The 20,102-nt window shown below is 49.5% G+C and overlaps 1 protein-coding gene across 1 annotated transcript in view; it reads right to left on the bottom strand.

The window, feature by feature from the left end:
- Positions 1–2,153: 2,153 nt before the first annotated feature.
- SYT6 (synaptotagmin 6) overlaps positions 2,154–20,102 on the bottom strand; it is a 58,218-nt gene continuing 40,269 nt past the window's right edge. Inside the window, exons 4-7 of the mRNA XM_046645811.1 lie at positions 13,757–13,877; positions 9,123–9,294; positions 7,736–7,886; positions 2,154–3,138 (exon numbers count right to left, since the gene is read on the bottom strand). Coding sequence (XP_046501767.1) covers positions 3,067–3,138; positions 7,736–7,886; positions 9,123–9,294; positions 13,757–13,877 — 516 coding nt within the window. The 3' untranslated portion in view covers positions 2,154–3,066. The remainder of the gene's footprint in view (positions 3,139–7,735; positions 7,887–9,122; positions 9,295–13,756; positions 13,878–20,102) is intronic.

Here is a 20,102-nt window from a genome sequence, read left to right on the forward strand (position 1 = left end):
CTTCTCATCTCTCGGCCAAAATGTGTTTTACAAGAGTTAGCAGGATTCCTCTCCTGGTGGGCGAAAGCATCACACTTTCCAGATCGGAGCATGTGACCTGCTTCCCTAGAGAAGCTTTGGCATCTGGAGGGGCTGCTTGTTGAACACAGCCAAGCCCTGTGCACCAACTGCTCTGTGAGCAAGAAGCCTGACAAAATACAGGTGAGGCGCAGCCTTAGAGGGTATGCAGGTATTCCTTGGGCAGAATAAAAAACCAACAAGTACCTCTGATTGAAGGGAAGTGGTCATCTATATGAAACAAAGATTACAAATAGAAGCTTTGCAGTGTCCTGTGTGTGTGCTGACTGCGAAACCTCAGGAATATACAACGCCAAAAGAAATGGGCAAGAGACAGAGATTTAATTGAATAAAAACGCCAGTCAGTGACAGGGGGCGGAAGACACGAAGCAGAAATTAACAACATAATTTTTTAAATGACGATGCAATTAATTAACATCCTGAGTATGTGAGAGGTGGGGAGGGGAGAAGCATCTTTCAGAAACACTGCTAAATAAAGGAGAAGGGAATTGCATTAAAAAAAAGAAAAGAAAATCTATGTGCAAAAGGCCCTGGTTATCGTGACCTCGGCAAAGCTCACAACAGCAACTGAAGAGGTTTCTCATGGCGGGGGAAGCTAACAAATGAATCAACCTTGTATTTCATTTTATTCTGAAACTTGTAATTCCTTTTATTCTCATCTGTAGGGGAGAGATATTGGGCTAGATAATGAAGTTGGCAGACATTTGGGTTTCATTCATGCTTCAGGTTGAGGACTAGTCTCCTCTGAGAATGCTGGGGGTGGGCTCCTGAACCTGCAGAAATTTACCGAGATTGCTGGAGCAGGAGTGATAGCAGTTGTTACGGTGGTGTCGGGTCTGACCATAATCTGCTCAGGAAATGATTTTCCGAAGCTAGTGGGAGGTTCCTATGAGAGATAGGTACTTGGACACAAGAGGAAAGTCTGAGAGCAATAACTTCCATCATTCACACCAATCACATTCCCTTCTCCAAAAGTTTAGAGTGGTCATCCTCCTCTGCCTACAGGTTTAAAGATGACAGCTGGACATGCATTTTGAGCTCACTTCTGGAAGGACCCCCTTACACTAATTTCTGGGCTCCTTATGACCCAGGAAACTCAATTGTCGCCTTCATCGTTGCAGGACCCACAGTATCTGCCCAAGGAGTGAAATGGCCATCTAGATGGATCAATCTAGAATCAAGAGACAGAATGAAGTTCACAGTCGGCCAGAAGTCTTGTCGTGACCTTGGGATTTTTCTTACTCTAGAGAGAATCCCCAGCTGCAGGACTGCCTGACTTAGAAGGCCTATCAATCACAAGACACTTGGGGAGAAAACTACATTAGCCCTAGCCTGAGGCCCAGTATAGGGTAGAGTTTGCGTTTATCTACATTTACTTTTCCAAGATGAAAACTTCTTTTGTCCCAATATCCTGTTACCTCATGCCCCATCTGGTCATTTTTAGGACAAGGAGATACTACCCAAAGTTATATCAGCAGAGAAACCTGATAACTTGGCTTAAAATGAGGGTTACTTTATTGAGTTGCTGCTCCTAAAGCATGTGACATATACAAAGAATAAGACACGAGGTGTGTGAATAGCTTTTACGTTTTTGACCTTCCATTGTTGAAAGAAGGGTTCTTCAGCAGACTTACCTCTCGCAAGTCACACACACAGCTCTGGAAATTGACATTGTGTAAGTCACAAGTTGAAGTGGAAGTTCACCTCCACACATTTACCAGGGCAATACAGACCCATCTGAGCAAATCAACCTAGGTATAGGGGGTTGGTGGGGAGGCCGCTAGTAACTGAACAGAAATGTACTATTACAATACAGAATAGTTTAAACATGTTTTTTTTCCTAAACTGAATTGGGCCTAAGGTAGAGATCTAAAGCAAAAAAACTCTTCACTACCACTGAAACAAACGAACACTACAGTACTTAGTAATTTATAGAACTAAAGTGTAAGATGAATCTTGTCCCAGAGTCAAGGGGGCTGAAATAGGATTAAGCTGACTTGGTTGCAATCAAGAAGATGCTCTTCGTAGAAAGATGGACTCCGACTATTACTTGGATTTGAAAACTCCCCATTCAGAAAAAAAAAAATTTATCTAGGCTTTTCTTTGATCTGTTTAGGCATTTTAAACAGCTGCTTGATATTTCATGGAATTATGAAGCTATGTATAATGCAAAAATCATTCTGGAACATATGGGCTTCCTTTTCTTTACAATGAAGATTATTTTCGAGAACAAAGATTCCATTTTCAAACAAATGTGGGCATTAACTGTGGTGTGCCAGAAAACGTGGCCTGTTTAGTTTCAGCAGAATCATTCCTAAAGAAAGTGACTAAGTTCCCATGAGGAATCAAGACATTTTCAATTCATGAAGAAAGCCAGTGAGAAAGGGGAGTGAGGAGCCCCGAACGACCAGCGGAAGTGTCACAGACACTGCAGGCCACTCGCGATGTCAACACGGGATAGGAAGTCCATCTCAGCGTGTGTCCTATCCGCGAAGAGCTTCAAAGCATCATAATCAGTCTTGTAAAGGCTTTTTGACCAATGTGCACCGTTCCTGTGGGCCGCTGAGGATGCAGCCACGGCTCCATCCCACTTCCTTCTTCTCCAGGGTTATGGAGCTTGGTGGAGACAAAATTTCAGAAACTCAAACCACCTCCCCCCAAAAGACGACTATTTTACACTGTCTTTTATAGAACCAACTCCTGGGCTCTCTACTCTTGTTTTTTTTCCCTACTTTTTTTCCCTTCTTTTCTTGACAGCAGATCCATAAAAAGTGAAAACCACAAAAAACATCACCTTGGGAGACAGACAAGACTAAGACAGATCTGACCACATGACAAGTTGTCTCGGCCTTGCCCTACACAGGAGCAGTTAAGACTCTGGAGTGAGGGACCCGCTGTGGCTGCTACCACACAACACTGAGTTTAGACGGTTGAACAAGTGCAGAAAGAACATTGCTGAGTCCTGTTCGTGCCGCTGGGCCGCGCAGCTCACGGTGTTGGAGGTGGTTTCGGAGACGGGCAGGAGCTCTCGCTGTCGAAGCTGGCAGCTCGGCCCTGCCACTGCGGAGGGGAGAAAAAGCCGGTTATTGATTGCCGAGGGAATTCACTTCCAAAACTTATCTGGCCCATGCACTGAATTCACCTTTCCCGGCTTTTCGTAAGCTTTCTTGAATTTTGCTGTCAGCCATGCAAAAACAGAAGGAAAACAGCTTTACAGCTTCTAGTTTGGAATACCCGATTTTTAAAAAAGACCTATGGCAGAGATAATTAAAGCTTTCTTCACTGTGTGGACTGTGTGTGTGTGCGTGTGCGTGTGTGTATGTCTGTGCGTGCATGTCTGTGTTTTAATGAGGTGCTATGACTGGACCATTTCTGAGCGCTTCAGCCATTTTTCATAGCAGAAATCGGATTATGTTAGCAGCGAAAGAGGCAGTCTGCAGAGTATGCCCTTACTGCCAAGAACCCACAATCATGAATTATTAGCAATTTGTCTAGGAGCTGTTAGTACAGCTAAAACCTGATATTGCTTTAGCTTTGGGCTCTTTTCTTCAGTCTTAATGCTTCCTATGGGCATTCACACCCGACTGTGAAGAGGTAGGAGGTGCTCGGAGGCAGCCACCACTTCCTTTGGGCACCTCCATCTTCGTTCTCCTCAGCGCTCTCCTCTCACAGGTTGCCTCCTCTCAACCCAGCTCTAACCCCTCTGTGGAGGTGGGTGATGTAATGAGGCACAATGGAGTGAGGAGAGGGCTGAGGATGCATGGACCCACGCTTGAGCCGTTCAACCCTTCTTTAAATTGAACAGCCAGTCATAGCTAGAGCAATGTTTGCTGGGCAAAGATCTGACCCTGTGAATATTCTTGCCCTGGCTGGAGCTGTAGGACTTCAAAGTGAGTCTGGGTCCAACACTCGTTCAATCCTTTTTGTGAGCTGAGGAGACCCAATACTCTCCTAGGTGCCCACAGAACAACACTCCAGAGAGATTTTACAGAGGGGTCAAGATGATCTTTCTGAACCTGAAGTGCAGCCCCTCTGCTTCTCAGGATCTTCAGGGGACTGATGGGGCTGTGGCGTGATGGGGCCGAGGAGAAGCTGCACTATGCATTTGTGCATGTGTGGGGGTGGGATGGGGAAGGACACAGTTCCCCCTCAACACAGCCATTCCTAGGCAGAGCCAAGCCACCTAAGGAACAGACCATTTGCCTATGGAATAAATGGGAAACCAGACCTACTGAACACCTTCATGCTCCTAGTCCAAAGGAAAGCCTCTGACATCCTCCGTCAGGCTCAGTTCTTCATGGCCCCTTAGTACTCCCTGTAAGGCCAACCTGCAGATCTTGACAACTAACCAAAGGCTGGACATTCAGGTATTGATGACCTATTGTGGGACTTAGACCTGAGCAATCTTAGCATGCCAGAGCTGGAGGCAGGCCTGGGAAAACATCCAGTCTAACTCTCTTGTTCTTGCAGATAAGAAAGACACAGAGAAGTTAACACAGTTGGCTAGGGGCACAGCTGGGATCCAAAACCAGGTCTCCTACTCCCAACTCAGTGCTCCTTCCACTCCATCCTGCTGCCATCTTAGTCTCTGGCCACACGAGGGGAAAAAGGAGACACAAATGTAATATGAAACCTAACCTCTTTGGGTCCACACCAGGTACTTACTCCTAACTCCAGGTGGCAGTCTCTCTGCTTGCAGCATCCACGTGAATGAAATCACAACCGAGGGTTTCCCTGGTGAAATATTGTAGATAAATAAATGCCTGGGTGTTGAGCCCATGGTGACTTCTGACTCAAGTGTTTCTTAACCAGAAGGTGACATAAGACGATTAATAACGCTTCCATTTAACAGACTTTTATTTTAGAAGTTCTACTTTTTCTGTTATAACCTTTAATGTTGGTAAAAGGTACATTGTAATTACTGGCTTCTCCCCTGGGTAAGCAAGCCACTTAATCTGATTGATGGGCCTGTTCAGAGGAGAAAAAACAAAATGGCTACACGGAGTACGATTTTTTCTTTATATAATTGCCCAAAGACAAGTCACACAGAGCATAATTGTTTATCCAGGACAAGTGAAGAAGGCACACTGGCTGCTCTGCTAGCCCCTGATTTTTCCTATGAAGACAAACAAAGGGAGGAGACAGGGTTCCTGGACAATGGGAAGGTGAATGATTCCAGGAAGCCTATCCTGGTGGCTCTGAAATAGTAGAGAACTGGTCCCCAGCACACAGGAAGATGATTGTTCCAGGGTGGCTGCGTTCCAGTAAGATCTTTTATTGTTCTGAAATGGGTCACATTCCAACAGAGATCTAAAATCTCTGGCAGATGATCTGAACTTGGCCCTTCAACATAAAACGCCTTGGAGAAGGTGGCTGGTGAACCTGGGCTCTGTGTGTGGCGACAGTGATGACAGGCAGCCCTGGGCGGGAGTGCTGACAGGAAAGGGGGCCGCAGCCACGGCCAGGGAAGGACACTTGCTATGGCTTAATCAATTTTTATTCATGAAAAAATCCCAGCAGGGAAAAATACCTTTTCGGTTAATTTGTTCCCCTCAACTTTATTTTAAAACCTCAAATAAGTGAGCAAGTATGGTGCCCTCTGTTCTCACTAATAAAAAAGAAATGATCACAGCACTTAAAACTCCTCTAAGAAAGGTGCAATATAAATGCAGAGTGCTTTACAGATGCGATGCCGTTTATCTTCCCGGGAGCAGGAGAAGGAGATTTCCTTACGTATTGTACACACGGGAGAAGCAAGTTCCAGGAGCAAACGCTTGCTCCATGTCCAAAACAGGGCCAGAAAGAAGGCAGGCTGTGAGCTCCAAGGATGACTGAGATGACAACTGTCCAAGTCCCGTGCCTCCCATGAACACAACGAGGGCTTGCTTAATATCAGCCTGGAGGGGTCTCAGAGGCATTTTTATAAAAGTCCTTAAACTGTGGGTGCTAAAAGTGTAGGTACAAATTTTTACAAATTTCTACTGATGAAATCCTAAGTGGCCAAGATGAATGTCATTTTCAGCTTCTTTGTACAAAGAAATGATCCGCTGAGCAGAAAACGGTAGGGTGGCGTGTGGGGGAGGGGACGGTCTCGGGAGCTTGGTGCACGAGGTCAAGAAAAAAGTAAACCCAAAGGATAGGAATCAATTTATTCTCTCTTCGTTTTCCATATACTGTTACTTTCCCTTTAGTGTCTCATCAAATATTCATTTTCAAGGGCTTGATTCTACTTTATCTTTCTTTCTTTTGTAGTCTGGAGTAGTGAGTTGGAGTTCTCACAGAAATAGGACTTGAAATCAATTATTTGGCTTAATTAGATTGTATTCATCATGGAGAGGGATTCTGGGGCTGAGTCCCAGCACCTCTGTGCTACTCTGCACCCCACCCCCAACTCCAGCCTAGGCTGGTCTGTTGCTTCCAGTTTTCGAGGACAGACCCAGCCCGGTAACAGCAACGGGCTATTGCAGCTCCAAGATTAGAAAGGTGATACAAGATGCAGGCTCATTGGCCCCATTGTCCATCATTTAGGGTCAGAGTTTCCAGAAAAGCAGACCTGGGAGGAGCCTACCCCCTCATTTTACCAACCAGGAAACTGAAGACCAGAGTGGAGCAGTGAGTTGCCCGAGGCGGCACAGCCCATCAGAAGCCTCTCAGCTCCCCTTCCAAGCCCCTGCCCCTAAACCATTCTGAACATTTTCACTTATTTGTTCTATTCTTAAATATCTCCAAAGGATTTAAAAAACAGGAGGGGGCAACGGCACCCGCCCTGGGTTGAATCACCCCTGCATTCAGCGAGGCGCCAGATGTTGTCTTCAGGTCAGCTCCCGTTCTGCTCAGTAGCTGCCTCCTGTGTCGGTAGAGGCTGGTCATACCTCCTTGAAGCCCTGCAGAGAGGGCCTTCTGGAAAAGAGGGGGCAGAGGCTCCCCTGGGGGAGAGGAGCGCAGAGTTAAGGAACTAGCGTCCTTCATAAAAGCTCCACAGCTGTGGTCAAATCAAGGCCACCACGAGACAAACATGAGGTTTCAGATGGGCAGGAACTTTGTGTCTTTGCCTTACTCCTCTGTGCTGGCCTCAAGGACCGCAGGGCAGGGGCTTCACAAAGCACACGCCTGCTTGGGGAGGTATATCCACCAGGTTGGCTCCCCGGAGCCTCTGTCTCCCACAGGATTGCACAAATCCAATCCCCTCAGCTCTCAGTCTCTCTTGAGACCCCTCACACTGCTGGAAACAGGTGGAAACGGGCTTGTCTGCCCTGAGAAGGGAAGGAGCCGGCAGGTCCTCCGGGTTTGCAGCCCACACCTTTTCTGTGTTGCAGAGTGCGGGGAGGGGATTACACTGTTTTTAAGCTGAGGGGCTATGCGGTGTAAAGGTTAAAGCTGTATTTTTTTCATTAGTAGATTTCCCAGTTTTATCCAATTCTGTAGACGTACTGGGCTTGAAGCCTGTTAAGATGAGTGAATAATCACCTGGCTTTCTAGGACATGGATTGGGGTATGAGATACTCAAAATGAGTTACACACTGGAGGAGAAGCACGTGGCCCCCACACCCCCCAGGAAGGACCCACGAAGGCGAGGTCTCGCAGCAGCCGACTGCCATTCTCCAGCCTGAGCTGCCATGCAGCAAACATGCCAAGGGCCAAGCACGACCTCACCCACCTCTTTGAAGGATTTCTTTACCTCCACCAAGGAGTGCCAGTGTGCAATGGGCTTCCGTGGGTACGCCAGCATCTCGTTCCAGTGGTCCCTGCCCAGGCCCTCAGCGCTGATCCCCACACGACAGACTCCAATGATCTCATTGTGGCCCACTCTGAGGGAGAAACAAAGGGCCCGGCAGTGGTGACCAGACATGCTCTCAGAAAGGGAGTCCCCAGGGTCTGAGACTCTGCCTGGCAGGGCTAATGCAGAACGCTGAGCTCTGAAAATAGATGCTTGGCAGGGCCACAGGGCGCCAGCAGCAGTGACACTTTGCGTAGCCTCCTTGGGTGGACATTGGACACAGAATGGATGAGCAAAAAGTTATAAAGTTGTTTGGAACCTCAGGAAAGGGTGGGCAGATGGTGTGACTTTGGGGACTGGGAGAGTTTAAGTCTCTTCCCTTATTTGACTCGGCTAGTGCACCACTCTCTCCCTCGAGACATGAGCATTTGGAAATAAATCAACCTGCTCTGACTACCACGTCTTCATACCCCCAGCAGATGGGATGTGATTTATTCACTCAGCAAGAACATCAGTAACCACTCAAATATGTTCACCAAGCACCTACTATGACCAAGAACTTGTGCTAAAAATCTTGGATTGAGGCTTTACTGCATGGCTTCTTTCTTCTTCAGCTAAACTGACAACTGGAGAGAGGAGTCATGTAGGTAAGTAGTTGGAAAATATTTTTGAGCCAGCCTTGATGGAGGAGCAGGGTTTGGATAAATGGGAGAGAAGAAATGTATCCAAGGAAGGAAGGAAGAAATGTATCCAAGGAAGGAAAAATCAAGTTGGATGGATACACTGGGTCCAGGTTATGGAAGGGCTTGAGAGTCCAGGGGAAGAGCCTGGACAATAGGAGCCATTGATGGTTCTTGAGAAGGGCAGGTCCACGAAGAAAGTGATCTTTTAGGAAGGTTTGCCTCTAGTATGTTGGCTGGATTGAGGTAGGGAGTGACGGCGGCAGGGGTCAGCTAGGAGGCTGCATAGCCATTCCCGAGCAGAAGTGGCAGCAGCGGCAGAGATGGAGAGGATAGAGAGGCATTTTAAAGGACAGATGATAGGATTCAGAGCCAGACAGAGGAACAGGAATAGTCAGGAGTGAATTCAGGAAGCTGATGGCTGGAGCTGCCCTGATGGAAATGGGGCAGTTGGGAAGCAAAGCTTGAGCTTCTGCTTAGGGGAATCCATGCTCTTCCTCAAACTCCATACTCTTCTTGGGTGGAGCCAGATTTGAGGCCACTGGGTGCCTGAGCCACAAACCACAAGTTCAAGATCAAGGAGCCCTGTGCTACATTGGAGTGGGGGTAGAGGCAGGGAATCACGTCCCTCTGGGACCCGCACTTACCTATCATAATCCATAACCGAGATGAGCAAGCTGACTTGATCCATGTTCTCTGGGGGAATGTCAAAGATGATGGCTTCATTGTAGACAGGATTGAGAGTGTTCTTCTTTATGGTTGTTTTCTTCTTCTTTAATCTCCGCCCATCACAAAGTAGGGACACTTTGACATATGGGTCTGCGCCAATGGGGGCGGTGGGAAGGGAAAGGAACATGTTAAACAGATGTCCTCGAACATCATTTGCAGCAGAAGGATGGAAGTCCCAGACCTACTGTTGCTCATCAGATGGTATCAGTGGGTTGTTAAAATAATTAAACCACTTTGTATTTATGTAGCACACCTGTCTCTCAGGGCACTCCAAGCTTAATAAACACAGAGTCTTTAGTGACCTCAGGATTCTTGGGAGAGCACTAATGGACTTTCACTAATGGAGAAGCTGGCCCCAAATCAGCCAAGACACTTGCCCGTGAGTATGCAGTTCACAGCCCTAAATCTCAGCTCCATGATGGCCGGCTGGCTCCAGAGGGTGGTGAGGCTGAACAAAGGCACTCTAATTCTTTCACCTACTTGGAGTCCTTTTCTCTGGGGAGTTGTGACAGCATTATTAACCAAAAGATAAGGGAGGTAAAAATAGAACTCGATGACGCCTCAGGAGTAGCAACATGTCAGAGTAAATGAACAGCCACAATCACAATGCTATTCATGTCCTTCCCACCTGACAAAAGGATTATGGGTCCCATTGTCCCAACAAGCTCATTTGCAGCTGGCATTAAGAAGGGGAGTAGTAGCCCCGCTCCCTGCTTCCCTGGAAGCCATTTCCTGCCCACTTCTGGGAAGTGGAGGAAGAGAGGGAGCTGTGGCAGGGGGAGTGAACGAGGTGGCCTCCTGAGATTCAGGGCAGCAGGCTGACATTTCATTTCTCAGTGGGATCTTGGATTCTTTCCATCCCACAAGGATATGTCTTTTTACTGAATCTCCATGTGCCTCGCATCCTTGTCTCTTCTTCAGTTTTCTGAATGGGTATTTCATGGTCATCTTTCTACCCTGAAATTTTCTACTCTTCCAAGTGAAGTGACACCTATTGTATCTCATAGCACAGGTGTCTGGGTCACCATCATAATTGTTATTTATGCTGCACAGCTCAAGAAACAAGAGGGCGACTCATAGGTAATAACAGCTTTTGAGACACTGATGTGCTGAGACATTTTCTTGCCCAGAAGCCAGGGCTCACGTGAATCTGCCAGGAGGTCCGGGCCAAGCAGCTGCTCCTGGTTCCTTGATTCACAGGCCTATGGTTCTATCTCCAGGGCACCCGAGCACCCACTAGGCCCCCCCGCTCCCTGGGCATCGGTCGGGGGACAGATGAGGCACACAGCTATAGGGAAGCTAGAAAGAACTGTGACACCTGATCTGAACTCCAAGCCTTAAAGGCATTTCTGTAGAAACCCAAATGGCCACTGACTAACCAATGTGACAGCAGCAGTTGTGCCTTGACCATGGGGACACTTGGCTTTAGGAAGGAACTGGGGACACCATGAGGTGTTTAATCACCCTGCGGTCTCTGACTACCCATTTGAAAGGGCCCTGTCTCAGGGAGATTCTCAACAAAAAGGAAGGAGGGGTTCTGAGAACTGCTATGAGACAGCTTTTTGTTTTCTGCAGGCTCCATTCTTTATGGATATGCTCAGGACAGCGTTCAGGTCCAAGCAGACAGGTGGGAAAGCTAGCTCCAAGACCTGTCAGTGACGTGGCAACTTCTAAACACCTTAAGGGTGTACATTGTTTGGAAAAGTGTCTTCAGGCTTGAGGCTGTTCATGTGCTGCCTCATCCCTAGATGCCCATTTCCACACCCTCCCACAGCAGACCAAATTTCCGTGTCACCAGGCTTAGAAAAATATGGCGGAGCCACCTGTGCCAGGTACCACTAGATGAATGCCTTATGACTGACTGGGATTCTCAGCTTCCTTCCCCAGCTCTGTTCACTGCTATGAGGCACATCCAATTTATAAAATTCAGAGGCTGTGTTTCCCTTGAAGGAACCAACAATCTCATCAGCATTGAAGAGGCTAAACAGAGAGATGACTGTTCCCTAGGGCAAAAATTTGTGGCTTGTAGTGGAATGCTGGCTCCAGACGACCTTTGAGATCCTTTCTTCTCTAACAGCCTATGACGTTCCACGCAGCTGAAGAAGGGGGCACAAAGACCAGCAGCGTATTTCAGCTCCTCGTCATAAGAGCCATCGTAATTCAGCATCTGGTATGTGCCAGACACTGTGCTAAGAGATTTATATACATCATGTCATTTAAACTTCACATCAACCGAATAAAATATTTATCATCATCCCCATTTTATAGATAGGGAAATTGAGATTAAGAAACTTGCGTAAGATTTGAACTTAGGTCTGTCTGACTCCAAAGTTCACATTTTTAACCATTAGACTCAAAGCAGTACAGACCAGATATGCCAGAGGTGGGTGAGTTTATTCACTCATCACCCCTTTGTCGCATACTGATCCTTTTTATTATTCTGTATTACTTTTATTGTCATCATTCCAGTAGGTACGCTTAGAGAATTGATTCATGACTGGTTTAGATGAAGGAGAATAGGAAGATCCTTGGTTTTAGAGGTCAATGTCACATAAATCAAGAAGAGGCAATTAATAAGCTCCATTCACTCCCTAGTTTAGTCCAACATCAAAGCAGTCTGGGCAGAAGGCAACCTCAAATTCATCCTCAGAAACAGAAGATCTAGTTTGACAGGCCTCTGGCATGCACGTCCCCACTGCATCACCCTCCGACAAGGTTCCTCATGCTATAAATTCATTCATTCAACACATGTTAATTCAGTTCTTAGTGTGTTCCGTGCACTGTTCCAGACACTGGCTTACATCGGTGAACAAAAGAGACAAATCCCTGACAAAGGGAGGACCCCTGAATTTTTAGAATCAAGCCGAGATTTAATACCAGATTCCAAATCCAGGTAGAACAAAGGAACAATTTTGAGAGGGAGGTTAGGACCTAGCAAGAGAAAAATCTCTCACCCCCAACCCTCTGAAGTGAAATGGCCTGGATGATTACCTCAGTAGCTTCGCCATAAGCTCTCTCTCCAGCACATCAATTTAATTACACCAGAGAAGATAGTGTGGGGACTTGGGCAGCAAAATCCTATTTCCCTCAGCAGCCTTGAGAGTCCTCAGTGAATTTCTGTCCCTGGCATGCACTTATTTTGATATTACAATGAAATCTACATTGGCTATATTTTTGGAGGAAGCCGACTTGCGGCTGCCTGAGAACTTTGCACAGGTCGGAAGAGGTTCTTGAAGCTCTTCACACGTCCCCCTGTGTCGGGGGAGCTGCAGTGGGAGCAGAGGCATTAGGGTGGGCGCTCTCTGGGGGGGCTTTCGGCCTGGAAGTCATGAGCACTGCAGAGACAGCGGAGCCTGGGAGCAGGGGCTCCGAGGGATTCAGAACTGCAACAAACACACGTTACTTCAGCGCTTCCCGACCACCTTCTCCTGAAACCCCATTTTTCAAGGTCTAATACCCCATATTTCAACTGTACCAGGTTGCGCCTGGGCCAGATGTTTTCAGCTGGACCATCACCTCTTTAGAGCAACTGTGATTACACTAAGGAGTTTTCCAGGAAATAATTAATGAATGAAAGGAAAAATCTTCCATATATTCCCCTCCAAGTTCAGAGGCCCCTCTGGAGGGTTTTACACCAGTAATTTGAACCATCGGAAGAGCCTCCTGGGCGGGTGTCTAGAGAAAGAAACCGAGCCTTTTCCCCACGTGCTGCTCTGCGTGTGGCCGGGCGGCCTGTGCACTTGCTCCTTGGGAGGCTTCAGCCCATTTCACTTCTCAGGCTAATCTGAGGCAATGGGGGGGAAGGAGGCTCCAGCTACTCCTCTGTTACATCAAAACTCAAATACCTTCTCTGACAACGACTTGCGGAATCATAAACGAGGACTGAACCTCGGACACCATGTCCAGCCTGCAGCCTCTGCAGCGGCCCCCAAACCAGTGCTTCCTTGTCGCTAGAATAGGACTTATTTCCCCTGCTGCACATGCAGCTCTCCCGGGGCTGGGGCTGAGGCGGGGGCCTTGCAAGAAAAACTCCAACACAAACGCACCGCGCTTTTCACGGACTCTGCCCCTTGGCCTCTGTCTGCAGGGCTGCCGCAGGGCCGTGCGGACCTACAAACACACGCTCAAACTCCACAGAACCCTTGGAAGTCCTGGGGCCTCCTAGAAACTGAAAGATTTTCCTTCATTTTTTTCCCTCCTATATATTTACTTCTTAATCTCTCCCTCCTCTAAGAGAAAGAATGACAGTAACAGCTAATATCTACTGAGTGCTTACTGTGTGTCTGGCACAATTCTAAGCATTTACATGAATTAACTCATTTATCCTCAAAGCAACATGAGTAAGTCATTGCTTCAGATTAGGAAACCAAAGCGTTATACCGCCAGGAAGTGGCAGAACTGGAAACCGAATCCAGGCAGTTTGCCTCCAGGGCTGGGGCTCCTACTCCAAGAACACTGACAATCCTTCCCCCTTCTCTCTGTACACCTTTCCAAACCCCAGTGTCTGGGCTGCTGGGAGGCCACATGGCAGGCCGCTTGGGTGGAGAGGTACCTGAATAGCCTGTGATGTCCATGGCCTTGAGGTTCCGACACTTGATCACCGTGAGGGTGAGCCGGCCTGCTGTGGGCAGGTAGCAGAGGGAGAACATGATCTCTCCCAAATCCACACTTTCCTGCAAAGAAGCAGACGAGAGGGCAGATGAGCGGCCTGCGGCTCCCTGTGCAGCGGCTGCAGGGCAGCGCCAGGGCCCAGGAGAATGCTCTTTGAGGCAGAGTGCCTTGTCTTTAAGACCTGATGGTCTGGCCTCCATGCTGGGACTAACTGGGTATAAAAGGCAGTGATGACAATATTGCCTCTTCAGCAGAATTTGTCCCCTTCAGCATTCCCTCTCAGCTCCAAGCAGTCTTTGGTCCTGGTCCTGGCCCTCCTGCTGTGGTCTTGACCTGCCTCCGTGAGCCCCTGGGCTGCAGCCCTTTGGGGCCCTGCCCTGCTCTCCTCCAGCTCACCCTTCTCAGTTGCTGGTCCCCTGGGCCTCCCGCCCTACCTGGCCTGTGGTCATGACTGTGTCTTGTACAAGACACACTCTGGCCATCAGGTGTCCCCTCTCACAACAGATCTGCTTCTGGCCTCAGCTCAGTTGTTCTGCATCAGTCTCTCTGCCTCAGCAGCTTCCTTGCCTCTCCTGAAACACACCTAGCAGTCTCACTTCCAGGCCTTGCACGGGAGCAGAAGGCTCCGTGATCCCGCTCAGGACATGCTGCTGACCACGGCGACGCACACTCGCCATCCCATGTTCGTGCCAGGTCTTGGGTCCACTTTGTCCTTTTTCCCTAAGTGTGGTCATCCTTCAAAAATGGGCACAGCACAGAGCACGCTCTCTGCCGCCTCTCCTGCCTCCAGGAGCATCACAGCCAGGGGTCCCAGTCCCTGGAGGTTTCTGAGCCAGAGGGAACAGGAAAGCACCAGGGATGGTAAACACGTCTGTCTGTTGAATTAAACAGCACCTCCCAGACTGCATCCTCATCCTGCTCTCCACCTGAAGGAAGAGGGTGCTGTCACTGTACCACCTCCCCTCAGGCGCTGAGGCTGGCTCGGGGCTTCCCTTAGGGTTCCCAGATGCAGAGCGGAGGAGGAGGAGCTCAGGGGTTAGGGTGGCTCTGATTTCAGAAGGGGCCATTTGTTCATTCATTCAGTCGGTCAGTTAGTTAGTCAACAGATATTAGTTGAGCACCTGCCCTGTGGTAGGTGTTGCTCTGGGTGCTGGAGACACAGGAAAGAACAAAATAGACAAAAAGCCCACCTTCACGGAGCTTACATTTTACTAGGGCAAAGGACAAGGAAAAAAGTATCCAGGAGAACAAAGTAAGGCAGGGGAAGGGGATATGAAATGCTCATTGCGGAGGCCGTAGTGGTTGAAATTTTAGATAGGCTGGCCAGGGAAGACCCTCTGAGGAGGTTACCTCCGAGGAAGAGAGCAGTCAAGGGAGACACCAAGGTTTTTGTTCCTTCTCCTCACAAAGAACCACCCTCGACTGCGACTCCTAGGGAGCCTGATACTTGGCCCCACCTAGAGAATGATCCAAGGCCCCCTCACCCTCCCAGAGCATGTGGTCCCAATGCTCTCCTCTAGGTGGCGCTGACACCCACCCTTTCCCTAGCTCAAGACTCTTTTTTTTACACCCCCAATCAAATCCTGGGAGTAGCAGAAGGTGAATCCTCCCAGCTCCTCAGGAGAGGGTCTGGCTGGGGCCGGCGCTGGATACCCTGTGGAGGCAGCCATCCGCACCAGCACACAGAGCCCTGGGGCTCCACAGAGCCAGCGAGCTGAGACCAAACCCGTGAGGTGTGCTCCACGAAGCTCTTCCTCAAACAGCGGTTCCACCTTCGAGGCTCACAGCCGCTCTGTGAGGCAGCGATTATTGTCATTATTCCCTCCAACTCACAGAGGAAGAACTCGGTGTTTAAACTCAGTTTTAAAAGCCCTGCCCAGGCTTACACATCCGGCACAAGACACAGCTGGACTCCGACTCTTAGGAGAACAGCGTCCTTCCACTCACCTAGGGAGCATCTCAAGGTAACCTGGCTCCTCCAGACCTTAGACCACAACTTCCGTTTGCTGGCCCGTCCATATTTACTGAGCACCTGCTGGAGGCCCCGGGCTTTGTGGAGAGTGTACAGTCCCCCTTCAATTGCACACGGTCTAGTGTGGTGTGACCAGCTACAAGAAGGCACAAGGATCCCCATCTTCCTCAGGTGCATCTCCTGTCTCTCTAGTCCCCTAGTTCAGGGAGGGAGACCCAGGAAACAGCCCTGCGACACAGTGCTGAGGGAGCATGACTGTCCCCTCATGCGACAGCAGTCAGGTCAGCAGTGCGCCTGGCTGAGTGCTCCATCTTTGACAGTGGCTCCGAGATACAAGGAGGCCCCCAGCTCCCTTTATTTCCCATATAACCCCGCAAGGTTGGGTCCTGCCCAAAGTTAGAGAAACCCTGTCAGACTCAATAACAGCAATAAGAACTAACACTGTTGCACACTTACCATGTGCCAAGGCCTTAGCTAAATTATCTCAGCGAGTCTTACCATGGCCCTGCGAGGTAGGTGCTCTTATCATCCCCACTGCAAATGGGAGAAAATGACTGTTTCAGGAAGTCACGTAACTCGCCCAAGGTTGCATGACCAGTGAGCGCTCTAGGGCCAGACCTTCAGAGACCAGTGCTGCTGCTCAAACGCCCTCAGCGGCTCCCCTAGTTCGGCCCATCTTCTAGCTTGCACTCAGGACCCTCAACAGCTGGATCCTGTGTTACCTTTTCACCTGATTATTTCTCTCTGTTCCTCTGTGCCAACCCTCTGCTCCATGTGGCTGGTATATCTTTGGTCCCTTTTGCCAAAATGCCCCTTCCTCTTATCTTTTCTTGGACAATTCCATGTATCTTGTAGGGCCCAGGGCCACGTCCCTCACAGGGATCCTCGCCCAGGGTCCAGCCCACAGAGAGCATCTCTCCCCTATGTCCCTGCAGCCTTCCTGCCCCTGAGCTGCTCACAGGTGTTCCCAAGGCCCCCTTGTTGCCGCTGTGCCTCCCACTACCATCTGGTGACTGGAGGCCCCTTTGGGGCGGGGGCTTGCCTTACACCTACTTGTGCTTTGGACGTGCCCAATAGCGCAAGAGGAGCTACACAAATGCCCATAGAAACGGATGGTGACATTTTAGCCGGAAGAACCCTCAAAGAAGTGGTTCTTAATATCAACGTTATGACCAAGTCAGGGTCCTGGGAAGGAACCTGGAAGATCCTGTGGCCCCTCTGAGAGGGAATGAACAAAGGCTGCTGTCATGGTTTCTCCACCACTGCCACCCTACAGATGCAGAGTGGAGCTTTCAAAGTCTGTCTTGTCTAGGGGAGTCCAAGTTGATTTGTTTATGGCCTTGGGAGACTTGCCTGGGGATGTGGGGCTACCTCAGGGTAAAGAGAATCAGCTGGGACTCTGTGAACTGCTCTCAAGGATGGCTCCCTCCAGGGAGAGCCCTGACGCAGCAGGCCCCTCTGTTTTCTGCAGGGGTGTCCTTTCTTGATAAGACTGTGGCAGCTGGGGAGCATGCAGGGTGCTGAGTCTACAGCATGGTATGGAACCCCCTATTCCCACCCTGATTCTGCACCCAACACTGAACTCCACTTTCCGTCGTTGGGCCCAGACAGGCGAAGGGAGTGGGCCAAGATCCCACCATGGCTTGGAGACAGAGGGGAAACAAGAGCCAGGAAGCCCGAAGCCCGGTCCCAGGACCTTCTGCTGTGGGTGAGTGGGCCTCACTAGGCCTGACAGCAAGTTGGCTGCTTTTGGCTCAATGGATTGAGGGGGATATTGTTCCTCTGCACACAGAGGCAGCAGAGAACTGGGTGATTAGATAAAAGAAAATAAGTAGGTTACTTTTGAGTAAATAGAGAGAGAGGGACTAAGCAAAGAGAGAGTCAGCATCTCCTGGAAGCCACCTCCCTCTCTGAAAAGGCAGACCCCAGCCTGGCCCCATGGGTGGCCTTGCGAGGCCCTCTCTCTGCACCACCCCATTTCTCAAGAGGCTTCAGCCTCAGATCCTCTGTGCCTTGCCAGCCTTTATCCTCAGTGGGATGTTTGAGAGTCTGGCTTTAATAAAACCAGGGGTGACCAGGGGCTGCAGAACAAAACCAGTACATTATTGCTTTCATCTTCACTTGCTGTTGGAGGGGGCGCTGCCTTAGGGCCTCTGACTAGTATTGAGCTCCCCGGTGCTGGAGAGGTCACTCCTGTCTAGAAAGCAGCAGAAACCAACCTGGCCCTCTTGACTGCTAACCTAGGGGCTGACAGGGTGGATCCGAGCCCAGTAGCAGCTAGCTAAAAGTCTTAGCTAGTGCTTGGAGGGGGTGGGCCTGCTGCCAGGGAGGGGGAACCAGGATGTTGGCTCCTGGAGAATTCTGTCCTTAAGTGCAACCTGGCTACCTGATGTCACTGCCCATTATAGTAGCACTCTCCCCTGGCTGCGGTGCCTTGGCATCTGGGCAGTAAGATTCCTAAAGGCCCATCCGTTGCACAGCATTGCTCTTGCTGGTTCCCAGCAGCCCATTTGCAACAGCTCATTAAAGCACTTCTCTCTCCTTGATGCACTCACATAGCCCCAGGCACAGAAAAAAATCTTATCTCTGGGCTGTCCAGGAAAGAGCAGTGAACCACAAGTCAGGCGACTTGGGCATTAGTCCTTCTGCCACCAACTAGCTGCGAGACCTCGGGCACATCATTTCACATCTCTGGGCTTCAGTTGGTAAAATGAGGGAGTTGAACTAGATGTTTTGGCCTTAAGGTCCCTGCCAGCCATAAACATCAAGGATCCAAACTGGAAAATCTACCATCAGCCATCACCAGTTGAGATGGCCCAAGGAGGCGTAACTGGCCTCAAGGAATCTACCAACTTTGTCTTGAATCCAAATGCTCTGATTCCTTCCGCTCGCACTGCCTCCAAGTGTTTTGGGCTTCTCTGGGCCTGGCCCTCTTTCTCCTAAACAGGCAATGAGTGGCGTCAATGCCTCTGCGTCTGTCTTGGGAGTCCAGGCTGAGCGAAGCAAGAACGATGCTTCCTCATCTCTTAGAGAATACTTCTAGTCTCTTAATCATTAAGTGGCTTGTCTGAATCTCTCATCATCAGCAAAGAAACATCCGCTACACTTTCAAGAAAGCCACAGGAGACCTAAAAGGATCTCTGAAGCACTGGGCAGGAAGTGCTGTTAAGTTACCCTGGGGCAGAGGGGCCTGGAAGAGAGACGGGGTGGAAGCCAATTTGGCTCCAATGGGTAAAGAAGCATTCAGTGAGCAAGCCCTCTGTGCAGGCCTGGGGCTTGAGATTGGGGGCAGAGATGAGTCAGGTGTGGAGGCTGGCCTCCTCTGGCATCTGCCCCCACAGCACCACAGACCTCCTCTTCATAGCCCACGCACCACATTTCATGTTGACTGTGGGGGTTATATGATGAATACTGTGTTCTCCCTAGATTACAGCTTTTTAAAGGCAGGGGTGGGGTCTGGTTTTACTCATCATTATTCCTCTCATGTCTAGTCCAGGGCCTGATGCTTAGTAAGTGCTCAGTAAATACTGGCTGATGAATGAATGGTTGAGAATACGCATTTGGGGTCAGGCAGCTCTGGGTCCAAGTGCCAGCTCTGATGTTTATGAGTAGCGCGACTTACTTAACCTTTCATAGTCTTGGTTTCCTAACCCATAAAATGGGGCTAGTAACAGTACCTGCCTCTTAGGGTTGTTGCAAAGATTAAAGGAAGTAATTTGTGCAAAGTGCTTGGCACAGAGTAAGCTCTCAGTAGGTATTATTACTACTATAATGACTACAGTTCTTAGGAGCTCACAGTCTTGGGGCAGGGGCAGCGGAGAGAAAGGCAGAGAAGGACCACCGTTTGGTTTGATGGGAGCTATGAGAGAGGTGTGGACCGACGTGGGAGAGGAGAGGAGGGAACAATAACTCTGCCAGGGACTTCTGGGTAGGCTCCCCAGAGGGGTGCTATGCAGTAGGATCTGGCAAGGTGAGTAAAGGAATTTGCTAGCAGAGGACATTCCAGGCAGAGGGATGCTTGGGCACATAAAGACACAGAGGGAGGGGACATGAGAGGTTCCATGTGGGGGTGGGGGGCCAGAGCACCCAGATGGCACTGGGAACGCTGCAGGGCCTGGCTGTGTCTGCCTCATGGCCCACACCGCGGGTGTGCCGTTGCCTCTGCAGGCCACGGCAGACGTCCTCTACACTGGCTCCTCCTCCCCTATTTCCCTCAGTCCACACTGTCACTTTCCTTCCCCCCAGACCCTCACAGCAGACTATTTCATGTGTGTCATTCATTCGTTACCCACCAACCAAATGTTCAGGAACATGG

The sequence above is a fragment of the Equus quagga genome, chromosome 18 (genome assembly GCF_021613505.1).
Source record: "Equus quagga isolate Etosha38 chromosome 18, UCLA_HA_Equagga_1.0, whole genome shotgun sequence".
In the NCBI taxonomy this organism is placed as follows: Eukaryota; Metazoa; Chordata; class Mammalia; order Perissodactyla; family Equidae; genus Equus; species Equus quagga.